Source organism: Thalia democratica, chromosome 1, assembly GCF_965202585.1.
Source record: "Thalia democratica chromosome 1, ktThaDemo2.hap1.1, whole genome shotgun sequence".
Classification (NCBI taxonomy): Eukaryota; Metazoa; Chordata; class Thaliacea; order Salpida; family Salpidae; genus Thalia; species Thalia democratica.
The window spans coordinates 53,753,014-53,765,029 of NC_139165.1; the positions used below are offsets into that span (position 1 = coordinate 53,753,014).

The window sequence follows — 12,016 nt, forward strand, 5'->3', positions numbered from 1 at the left end:
CTAAGTTTATAATTGTTAAAATAGCTTAACATAGAACTTAAAGATTAAGTTTTAGATGAAGCAAATAGTTTTTTTTGCATGAATAGCAAGCATTGTAAGAAGAAGGCATTTCGTCAGATGAAGATGAACCAATATTACTACTAATAATCGGAGTTTTTCTAATAAAACTCTCTATGGTGCATACATTAAGTATTTGATTTTGAAATAAAATGTACCTAACAGAAATGAAAGCTATTAAAATAGGGTTATAAAAATTTCAGCTTTGTTTATTTAAATCAGGTTCTACTAACTGTCAAAATATTTTTTCTAATTTGCCAATAAAAAGTGTCTTCTAGATCTAAATCCGAGCTACTATAACAGTATGGTTTTTAAAGAATCTACCTTAAAATAATCTGAACTGTACCTTGATAGTTTATCAAAATTAGATTAAATTTATTTTTTTAAATGTTATTTTATATTGCTTCTTACTAATAGACTATTTGTTATTTGAGTTTTAAAAAACGCAATCTTTTATTTTGAACACAAAATTTTAAGGCTAAATAATGTATACCTAAGAATTATGTGATCAACAAGAAGGTAATTTACAAAACAACATACATTCAATATATCACTTAATCATAAATATAAATGAATAGCTATCGTAGATATTTAGTAGTTAACTTTTAGATCTAAATTTGTTTCTTATTCATAAACTTTCTTGTTTTAAAACTTTCATTACTAGTACGTAACTAAAAGTATTAGAAATTGCTCTATTGTTTGAGCTTAACTTATAAACAGTTGTATTTAATATATCTTTGTATGTATTAATTTCAAAATAATAATCTATGATTTATAAAAAAAAGAATAAAGTAATTAAAAGAAAACTTATTAAATAATAAAAAATTATGAATTTACAGTATAAGTCAAGTACTTCGATCAACATTAAAAAAGAGAACTTGAAAAAAATATAAAATATTTTAAATTTTTAAGTAAAAATAAATAAAATATAGATCAATAAAATCCGATTTTGTGTTTATACAGAAATTATTGTTAGGATTTTATCGTATAATTTAAAAACTATCAAGGTTATTAGTAATTCGATTGTAAGGTATTGCATAATAATATATTTTATAAAATATGATACGATCAAAATGGTAGTTAATAAAACAATTTTATTAAAAATTAATAATTGCAATTAGACTTAGATATATAAACTAATCAAAAACAAAAAATTTAGTGTAGCAGTTTTTATCTGGTAATTTTAAGAGTCTTTAATATTTTGTTTTATAAATTTCTTTTATAATGCTATATAATGAACTTAAAAAGTATAAACTTTCAAATTGTTTTATCCTTTTCATAAAAGCTTATATTAAGGGTACGTACAGAAAATTAAATGTAATAAAATACATTGTAAAACTAATAGTTTTTTGTAATCTAGTAGTTCAAAGTTTACGTACTAACATTTAATACAGACTAAAACAATATTTAAGAATGATTGTAACTAAGACTTTCTTAAAAGTTATTAAATGTTTATTTTTATAGATGACAAAAGATGTCATTCAAGAATAGTTTAATAGCCAAGTTCAATTTTATTTTAAAAGTAGAGTTGTTATAAATGAAGGTTCTCAAAATCTAGCAGTTTAAAATTTATATTTGTCGTCCTTATTTCGTCAAAACTAGACAGATAATGATCTAAATGAAATCATTATAATTTAAAACAGCTAGAATTTTAAAACCTTACTTTATGGGATTTATGATTGGCAGTATGAAAAAAAAGACATTTACTTTAAAGTTATAGACAAAACAACTATCAAGATATCTTTAGTAAACCAAAATTTTTATTGTCTTCATATTATCTTTTTTAGTAATATTTTTTATTTGACTTTATAGTACCTATTTTTGCTATCTTTTAAATTCCAGGCCACATGGTACAACAAAGAGCCGAAAACAGCAAAACACAAAGTCAACATAATTTTGACAATTGGAGGCGTCATATCACCAAGGGCAAACATGACGCAAGAAGAAATAGCCTCGCCTGAGCCTAGTAGTGCCATTCCTGCCGCTGTATTATCAAAATAGAGCTGTGAATAGACCTGAGCAACTAAACTTCTTCCTAGACCGATACACATTCCAAATCCCGCGCTGTATAGCAAAAAATACCAAATAGGGTCGTTTGACATAGGAATCCACCAAAATGTCAAAGTTACAAACATCAATACTTCAACTAGCAAGGAAAAGTAAATGAGATAAGTGACAGATATTAGCTTAACAATGAAGCCGATAGAAAAGCTTGCCACTGTTGATATTGCCCCGTACATCATGAGTAAGGTTGGCACATAAGACACTCCTGTTGGTATTAGTTTTGTTTTTGGATTTTACTAGAACTATATATACATTATAAATTTTAGATATCAATCAAAAAGTTAACTAATTGTTATAAGACTTGTAATTTTAATCGTTCAAAAAATTATTTTTTTTAACCTTTATAAAAGTTAGCAAATAGTTCACTAAAACCATGCATTTTAAACTTTTATTATAAGATACAAACTAGTCATAAATACCGTCATTTATATTATAATTAATTAATATTAATATCTCAGCTAGTTATTTTGTCTGTAATTGCAAATGTATAACGTCTAAGACAGGGTTGCGAAAGGGGTTTTGTATTTTTTTAAGGTTTTTTGAACTTCTTCATGATGTTTGTAAATACACGTTCTCTTGTCCATTTTTAATATAAAAGTAAATTTAAATTAAAAACTGTCTTAAACACTATGAAAATATTAAGAAGACACTATAATGCCACTATAAGTGTGTTTTATAATAAATAAAACTCTAAATGAAATAAAAACAGTTGTTGTATATAATATAATTTTTGTATCTAATCAAATTTTTATTATTTACATGTAGTTGTTTAAAATATCATGTTTTTCCAGGATTCTTAGTAACTTTTATTCAAAATTTCAGTCTAGACTTTTTTTACTAATTTATAAAGTTAATGTTTTTTCAGGTTTTTTGGCAACCCTAATAATAATTTTCATTTTTTTAAACTATTTGTTATTTCGGTTATCTTCACAAAGTTGAGATTTGTTTACACTAGACTGCACCGCATAAACATCGTATGATTAATTGTTTTGCGGTATAGTGTACTGCGTATTTTTGGTCAACGATATATATTTAAATAACAATAAAAGTTTAAACAATAAAGTATTTAATACTGATAGTTTTAATTGTTTTAAAATTTCTATTTCAAATAAAAAATTATAAAAGTAATTTTCTTATTTTATTTCTTTGACAATCTAATTTAAACAAGTATTTTTTTTATACAAAATGTTTTACAAGAAAATAATTGTTTTTTTTATTATTATAAATAACGTTTTAGTTTCTGTATAAAACTCACAAGTTAGATCAAAAATGTTATTATTTATAAAAATTAATCTGCTTTTTGAAAGTTTAGTAAATTTATAATTTATTATTAGCATCATGTGTAACAAGTTTATTTTAATTAAAAACAATGCAGACTTGGAAGTTTTTTAAACATACAAACACATACTTAAGCGAAGTATCACTTTTCTTTTTCAAAAAAAAAATATTTTGTAGACTTAAAATTTGTATAAACTTTTAAACCTAATTTATTTCACAGCTTATAAAAGTTAGTTTTTGAACAATAAGAATAGTTATCATTTATAGTTTTGTATGTAAAAACTTATAACAAAACTATTTTTATTTAGTTATAAAACTAACAACAACTCATGCATCAAAAATAAACAACCTTTAGCGCAAGAAACCCAGCTTTTGGTAAAGTCACCCACAAATGTTGAATGTAAAAAACCCGTATGAAATGTCAACATTAACATTAATATGCAAGTTTTGTCTGATTTTACCAAGTTAAACATTGCTTGTAACATCGAGGGTGCTTTCTTTACAGAGTCATTTTCGCAAACTTGGCTAAAAAACGTTAAAAAATTAAAAACTTTACTTTAAACTCTAGAAACTGAAACAAAACAGTTAACAAGCGTATTTAAATGTTTTTTTTTTGTTAATTTTATAGCGGAACTTTTCTTTATATTGTTTGCTTTTTTAGTGTAAACAATCTAAACTAAACATATATTTTAGATCTAATCACACTTAATACAATAAATATATATGTAAAAAATAACTAAATAGTAATTACTTAAGTTTGTTTCTCTCTTCATTCTTGTCAAGTAGATTCGTATTGTTATTAACTTCTTCAATTTGTAAACTTGTGTTATCAAACTTATCTAATTCAACAGACAAACAGGACGTAAAATTTTCTTTAAGCTTGTTACCTTCGTTATTGGGCTCTTTAAAGCTCGTTGGGTCATAGAGAAAATAAAAAAGCACAGCAGAAAAAACTTGCATTGCTAAGAAAATAGATATAGCTAAATAGTTTATGTTTCCAGAGTCTAGGTCATTATGACTTCCTTTCTCTGTTTCGGTGGTTGTATGAAAAATACCACAGTTAGAATCGTTTTGATTAGTCTCTGTATACTCTAAAGTAGTTATATTATTTGAAAGTGTGTCCAAATTGCTTTCTTTTGCTGTTTCATTTATTAACCACATAAGTGCATTACCAATCACTTGAGATGCCTAGAATTAAAAAAAACTTTAGGTCTAACGTTTTCATCTGTCAGGAAACATTTCGAACATAAATATTCTGGACACAAAACTCTTTATCAATTTATTTAGTAAAAAAATACAATAAAGAACAAAAGAGCTTAAATAAACTTTATTTATATTTTTATTAAAAACTATCAAGATAAAAATATGTACAAAGGTACTTTAATTATTAATTTTTGGCATTAAGCCACTTCAAAAATTTTAAAGGACCACATATTGAAATCCTTTTGTTTATTAAATGCTTTAAGTTTAAAAACTATTAGTTTAATACAACTGCGCTCCAAATTTGTTTATAAAAATTATCTTTAACTTTAGCGTTAGTTTCTAATAAAACCTTATGTTTTAAAATATCTAAATATTCCAAGATTGTAAAAAAAAAATTGTTATTTTATTTTTAAGATCATTTCAAAAATCTTTACTGTAAAGTTAAAATTATTTTACAACTCTATGTTTGACCGAACAAAAGAGTCAAAGTTTAAAATTAAAATAATTTTTTTCAAAGTATTGTTTTACTTAATTTTATAATTTTTTATCTAAATAGAAAAAAAAGTTAATAGTAAAGTAAACAGTACTGTAATAACGTTTATAAATAATACAAATTAATACTACCTATAAAACAGAATTTAAAAAATGATACAGGTGTTAAGTTGTTTTCAAAAACTTAAGTAAACTAATTTTGTTTTTAGTTAGACATGTTCAAAAAGTGTTTTTTTAATCGTTAGCTTTAAACTAAATTTTTAAAGTTTGACACTTTACTTAATCTAAAAATGATAAAAGTAATATACAAACAACAACTATTAACTATAATAGTTATTAGTTGTAATAGTTTTCAACTGTACTGTTATATTAAACACACTTTAAATAGAATATATCAACTATATACATGAGAGTAACTGTACAATAACTATTTACTATACACACTCATCTTTTTGAAAAAGGTTTAAAAAAATTGTTTGAGAACGTCAATATATTTCAGTTGTTTTAAAACAAACTCTAAAAGTGGTAATGACATTTATAAGAAAACTTTATTTTAAAAACTTTGTGTTAAAAATTTTGTTATAAAAAAAGATAACTAAAAGTGTAGAACATTTTCAAAAAGTTTCTCTGAAGATTAGTACAATCAAAAGTAAACTTTAAGTTTTTTTTTAGTTTTGGGTCAATAATAACTTTACATAGTCTAAATTTTTCTTTGGTTTTACCTAAATACTTTAAGTTGACTATTACTATTATAAAAAAATTATAACTCATGAAACTAAAAATTAAGTATAAAAAGTTTGAATTAAGTGTGTAATCGAAAATATTCTACAGTTTTGCTTATAAGTTTTTATTAACTGCTACGGCAAAAATTATAGTTACTGAAAAAATGGCAAAACACCGAACAAACTTAATCATTTTTTAATTGTTTAACTGTTATAACTTATATTTGTTTTAATTTATATACACTTAAACTAAACTTAAATATACGTTATATTGAAGCTTTTGCTTTGTAATTGCAGACTTATTGATTTAAGTGCAGCATTTGAAATTACGTAAGCAGTGAGCACTCTTCCAAATGAACTTGAATGGGTTTGTTTTCAATTGAAGTAAATTCCTTATTTTTGTACGTTGACAACACACTTACTTATAAAGCGAGTAAACGTTTTTAAAGCATTACTTATTTTTAATACATTTTGTTTGTGTTTAATAAAATTTGGTAAATAGACCAGTATAGTACTTGAAAACAATTTACAAAAGTACCTGCATCATATAAAATATACCGAAATAACGAGCAGAAACTTTAGGTAATTCCTCAGCTGAATAAGTAGCGTGCACTTTAGCTAGACTTGCTACGTATACCCTCGCTGTAGCCCAAAAAGGTCCTCCAGCTATTCCCATTATAACTGCACTTGGGAACAAAGTCCAGGCAGTTGGAAAGTAGTTTGCTAAAAAAAGTTATTCACTTAAGTTAATTATAAAAACTAATGGAGTTTTTAATCAATTGTTTAACAACAAAATTTTCTAACCTGCTGTGTATAACGCATACAAAAGTTGACAACATGGTAATATTTGGTATGGCTTGAATTTTCTGGATACGTAAGCTGGAAGCAACATTGACGAAACAAAGTAAAATCCGTATATAAGGCTTAAGGAAATTAAACCAGTGGTTGGATTTACACTACTTTGAAGTCCTGTGTGGGTTAAGGTTTGTAACAACTTCTTATTATTTTGCAGCCTAAAAACTCTAAGTAATTTTTTATTATGTTTAGTAATTTTAATATAACATAACTGTATAGTTAAGTTGAAAAATTATGAAAAACCTCAAATATTAAAAAACTATATAAACACCGCTTACCTTCAAGTGCATAATAAGCAGAAAAACTTTGTGTCCAAGCAAAAGTTAAAAGTATTAAGGATCGAAAAACTTTGTTAATAAAAGCTGTATTTTCCATTTCATTTATTATAATATTTACAACTCTGTTATAAAGCAAAAGCATAATACTAAACAAACATTTTGAAACACTACTGTTAATTACATTACAACTGCAAAGTAAAGTTTTATTACTAAATCTTTAATGGTTTGTTTAAATACACTTACTATTCTCTAGCACCACTTAGCTAATAGAAATAAAAATAACTAAATAACTTGTGTAGAATTGTAAAAGCATAACGTTAGAATAAAAGCAAAATAAGTGGTTTAGCAGTTTTGTGTGCAATTTTATTAGTTTAATACCAGTAGTTTTTTTTCAATATTGAGAACTTTCATATCCAATATTTTTTTATCTGAAAAATTAAATTTAAATATTAGGTTTAAATTACTTAAATATTCCTAATATTTTTAAATAAGTTTTTGAACGTTACTTGATTTGAAAGTTAGAAATTTCTTCCAAAAAAAAAAGAATACTAATTGTTCTTAGACTACATAATTTAATATAAAAGATGTAAATAACGTAAAAATTATAAAATTTGTATAGTAGTTTGATTTAAAAAAAAAGGACCTAGTTTCTTCATTTGCTTTTATATGGTAACAACTTTTTATGAATTTGTAAATATTTATGCTGCATAGTACGTTATGTAAAATTTTATATTTATTTTAAATCAAGGATATTTATTATAATGTTACTAAAATTACTTTATTCTACTGCCATATGCAAGATAAAGCTAAATATGCTAGCTAGTTTCAATACTTTTAGTCAACTAAAAAAAAATTTAAACTACTAATTCATAACATAATCTGAACTGTATCTACAACAATGCAGTTTACTAGCTAAGTAAGTTTGTGCAATGCGTAGTCGTGAATCATTTTCATGTCCAGCGTAATTGTTGCAATAAAAGTTTGTATTAAGGTTTAGTATAGACGAAAATTTTTCTCGAAGTGTGTTTAAAATTTATGGTCAAGATGATTATAGAATTTTCTATTAGGATAAATGTTGCACATTTTTAAAAAGGACATTATAAGCACTAACTTAATTAATTTATTTAACTGTAGATTTTGTAAAGATTTTAGTATTACTTTTTTGATAAATTTGTACTTTTTAGCTAAAGAATATTACAAAAAATTATGACAAAAAATCTTTAAAATAATTGCCTTAATTCTTTTCTTATATCTAATTATTTGTCTAAAAACTACTTATTATAATTTTTTTGTATTTATTATCATATAACTAATCAAACAAATAAATTTTTGACTTTTAGTGATTAAGCTAAACTTATTTATTAAAATAAAAAGTGTATGCATAATGTAAATCTACCTCTAATAACTTAGTAATAAACAAATGCAACAAACTTGTTTTAAATTTACGCAAAAAGGAAAAGGTTTCATTGATAAAAGTTAATATATAGTTACTTAAATTTAATGTTTTACTATAATATTTACAAAATTGTTATCTAAGTTCAGACTTATACTAATAAAAAAATTGTTATAGATTAATTAACGATCTCTTTACAACTTGTAATTTTTTTATCACGTAATAGGATAAAAAAATTACAAGTTGTAAAGATATTATTATCTTATATCTATTACGTTTATCGATGAAGAGAAAAGAGTAAGTACTAAAGCTTTTTTCTCTAAAAAATTAAAAATCTGTCTATACATATAAGTTTCCTAAAAACCCTATTGTACTATCAATCGTAAAACGACAACCTTATGTTTATATTTAAGGAAGTTGTTCCGATTTTAAATTACAATTAAATAATAAAACAAACTTGAATAACCAGAACTTATAACAGTTTATTTTTAGTAATTATAGAGTTTAAATGATTATTAATAGAAAATAGTTGTTTACTAATAAAAATTAAATTTACTTCAACAATAGCAAGCGGTGAGTAATAATATTACAAACAAAAAAAAATTAGTTTACAGTAACCTCTCGCTTATTTACGCACATTGTGTCCACAGAAAAGTAAAGATACGAGAGGTACCAAATATACTTACTATAATGGCTGTCATTTGATATTGCTTCTAGTTAAAAGCAGACTGAGGACTTTCCCGCTTTTAACAATTTGTTTACTTTATTTATAGATATGAAAACAAAAGATAAAACTATACAAATATTCAAAAAAAAGACTAAAATTTATATAAAACGTCAAATGAAAATTAGTGATATGTTTTCTAAAAAAAAACAATTGATATTTGTGTTAATTGTAAGCTCTATATTTATTAAGTATCACTGTTATTTGTTGATAGGAAGTTTAATTAGATTTCTTTTTTTGATGTTTATTCATATATAGGGCAAGAGTAATGTATTATTTATTTTTGTTTTAAACTCTCATGATTTCATTATACTTTCATTATTTAACACAGTCATATTTCTTTCAGAATTTAATTTAAGGGCATAGGGGGGTTATCACTTTTTTCGAAATTTGATCTTATTTTGTATAGTTTCTACTAAGCTTCAAAATGCTTTTTACAGATTTAAAAAATTCAAAATAATTTTTGAGATATAGCCGGTCAAAGTCGGAAGCAACAATAGGATCCTTATGGGAGGCGCAAACTAAAACGGCAAAAATAGACTATTTTACTAAAAATCTATCTTCTCCTACATATTTTGAGATAACTGCCTCAAATTTTTAGAAAATGTTCCTTGATATATTTAGAAAATTCTTTTGGAAGGAATTTTAAAAAAATAAAAAAAAATATAAATTTTATATAAAAAATTAACAAAAAAAACAGTTTTTATTTAGTGTTTTTGTTATAAAATTTTTATTTTTTAATTTTTTTTAATGCTGTTCCAACAGAATTTTTTAAATATTGCAAGTAACATTTCCTAAAAATTTGAGGTAGTTATCTCAAAAAACGTAGGAGGACATAGATTTTTAGTGATTTCTAGTTATTTGCCGTTTTAGTTTGCGCCTCCCATAAGAATCCTATTGTTGTCTCCGACTTTGACCGGCTGTATCTCAAAAATTATTTTGAATTTTTTAAATCTAAAAAAAACATCTTGTAGCTTAGTAAAAACTATATAAATCAAGATCAAAAACCAAAAAAGAGTGTTTACCCCCCTATGCCCTTAATCTCTTATTGTTAACAAAAATTCTGATATAATGAGGTATAACTAAATGTTTGTCAGTTAATCAAGGAACATAAGTTTACAAAGTCTAAAGATATAAAGAGGTGAGTTAGCATTTAAAAAATATTTTAAATTAAAAATAAGCAATAAACCTAATTTGTGCAATATTTAAAAAAAATAAAATTTTATGTTTTGAATTTTTTAGAATTCTAAAATGCGTAACAAAACGAGAGTGCGTAACACAAGTGCGTAAAGATGCCAGATGTTACTGTACTTATGACGAGCGTTGATTTGGCTCGAATAGCGTTTTTCGTATATATAATCTTTTAATCGAAATTTAAAAACTATTATTTTCAATTTCTTTAATGCTAACTTGAAAACATTTTTTTTATTCTAAAGATCGTTCTTTTGCTTAGCTTTTCACAAAAATTTTCATCGAATTGGGGTTTTATTTTTGTAGTTGGGCCCCTTTAAAAATTTTATACTTTTTTGCATTTTTTCACTTTGCAACGTTTTTCTTCAAAAATTTATATTTTTTTTATTAACATACTTATTAAATTGAGTTTTAAGACGTTATTAATATTATTTTTCAAATATTTTTTTTTCAACATATGCTTAGATAAATTTTTCAGAAAAGTTCTAAATCTGCACGGTTTTGGTTTTTTTTTTGCATGGTTTTATAGCAAAAGTAAATTATTTTCTAATAAGTTTTGTTTTTAACAGACTTATATAATTAAGTTTTATAACGTTGTTATATTTTTTCCCAATTTATTATTGTTTTTAAAATATATGACCGATTTAAGTTTTACCTAAATTCTTAGCATTTGATCAAGAAATCCCTCAAATTATGTAAACAAAAAACTTAGGTAAAGCTTAAATCGGTCATATATTTTAAAAACAATAATAAGTTGGGAAAAAGTATAATAACGTTCTAAAACTTTATTATATAAGTCTGTTAAATATAAAACTTATTAAAAAAAAATTTACTTTTGCTATAAAACCATGTAAAAAAAAACCAAAACTGTGCAAATTTGGAACATTTCTGAAAAATTTATTTAAGCATATGTTATAATAAAAAAATTTTTTTTTAATAATAATAACGTTATAAAACTCAATTTAAAAAGTATGTTAATAATAAAAAAATAAAAAAAAAATTTTTTTGATAAAAACGTTGCAAAGTGAGAAAACCAAAAAAACATTAAACTTTTAAAGGGGCCCAACTACAAAAGTAAAACCCAATTCGATGAAAAATTTTGTGAAAAGCTAAGCAAAAAAACGTTTTTTAGAATTAAAAAAAAGTATCAAGTTAGCATTAAAGAAATTGAAAATAATTGGTTTTAAAGTTTGGTTAAAAAAAAATTACGGAAAAAGCCATTCAAGCTCGTTAGTCAAAACTTTTGTTTTTTTATAAATCAATCTTTTTAAGATAATTTAAATTTGTACAATTAAAAAAATTTTTACTAAATTTGAGACTGCTACTAAGTTAATTTTGAAATTCAATCGTATATTTTTCTATCTCTGTATTGAATGTGATACAACAAAGTTTGAATAAAAAATTTAGCAGAAATTAATTTCATAAGCAAATTATATCGATAATCACAACATAAACGGTATACTAATGACACTCGTAAACTGTCTATCTAAAAATATAACATTTATTACATATACAACACTTACTGTAACGACGTTTTATTGTATGTATAACCTAAAATATATTTTTAAGGACTCCATAAAACAATATATTATTAATGGTCTTAAGTTGCTTTAACAAAATATAGTCTAATATATTTGTTTTTTTGTCATTTGACGGCTACTGTAAGTGTCTTTTAAACTTAAGATCACTTTTTTTTTGTAAATATTTTAAGGCTCTCGTTGGTCAGAGCACTATTTTAGAAAAAAAAACATGAAAGCTT

At 23.8% G+C, this 12,016-nt stretch overlaps 1 protein-coding gene across 1 annotated transcript; it reads right to left on the minus strand.

The window, feature by feature from the left end:
• Positions 1-1,711: 1,711 nt before the first annotated feature.
• LOC145847105 (UNC93-like protein) lies at positions 1,712-7,039 on the minus strand. Its single transcript, XM_082953522.1, has 6 exons — positions 6,950-7,039; positions 6,621-6,785; positions 6,355-6,539; positions 4,151-4,587; positions 3,749-3,924; positions 1,712-2,326 (listed from the first exon to the last, which is right to left on the minus strand). The coding sequence occupies exons 2-6, from the start codon at positions 6,706-6,708 to the stop codon at positions 1,854-1,856; spliced, it is 1,359 nt and encodes a 452-aa protein (XP_082809648.1). The 5' UTR covers positions 6,709-6,785; positions 6,950-7,039; the 3' UTR covers positions 1,712-1,853.
• Between the last annotated feature and the right edge of the window lie 4,977 nt (positions 7,040-12,016).

What these genes read in the sequence shown, in the direction of transcription:
- LOC145847105 (XM_082953522.1), bottom strand. Translation starts at nt 6,708, where the DNA reads ATGTTGCTTCCAGCTTACGTATCCAGAAAATTCAAGCCATACCAAATA. An exon ending in GTATGCGTTATACACAGCAG is followed by an intron (nt 6,540 to 6,620) that starts GTTAGAAAATTT and finishes AACTTTTTTTAG; the next exon opens with CAAACTACTTTCCAACTGCC. An exon ending in GTATATTTTATATGATGCAG is followed by an intron (nt 4,588 to 6,354) that starts GTACTTTTGTAA and finishes TTTTAATTCTAG; the next exon opens with GCATCTCAAGTGATTGGTAA.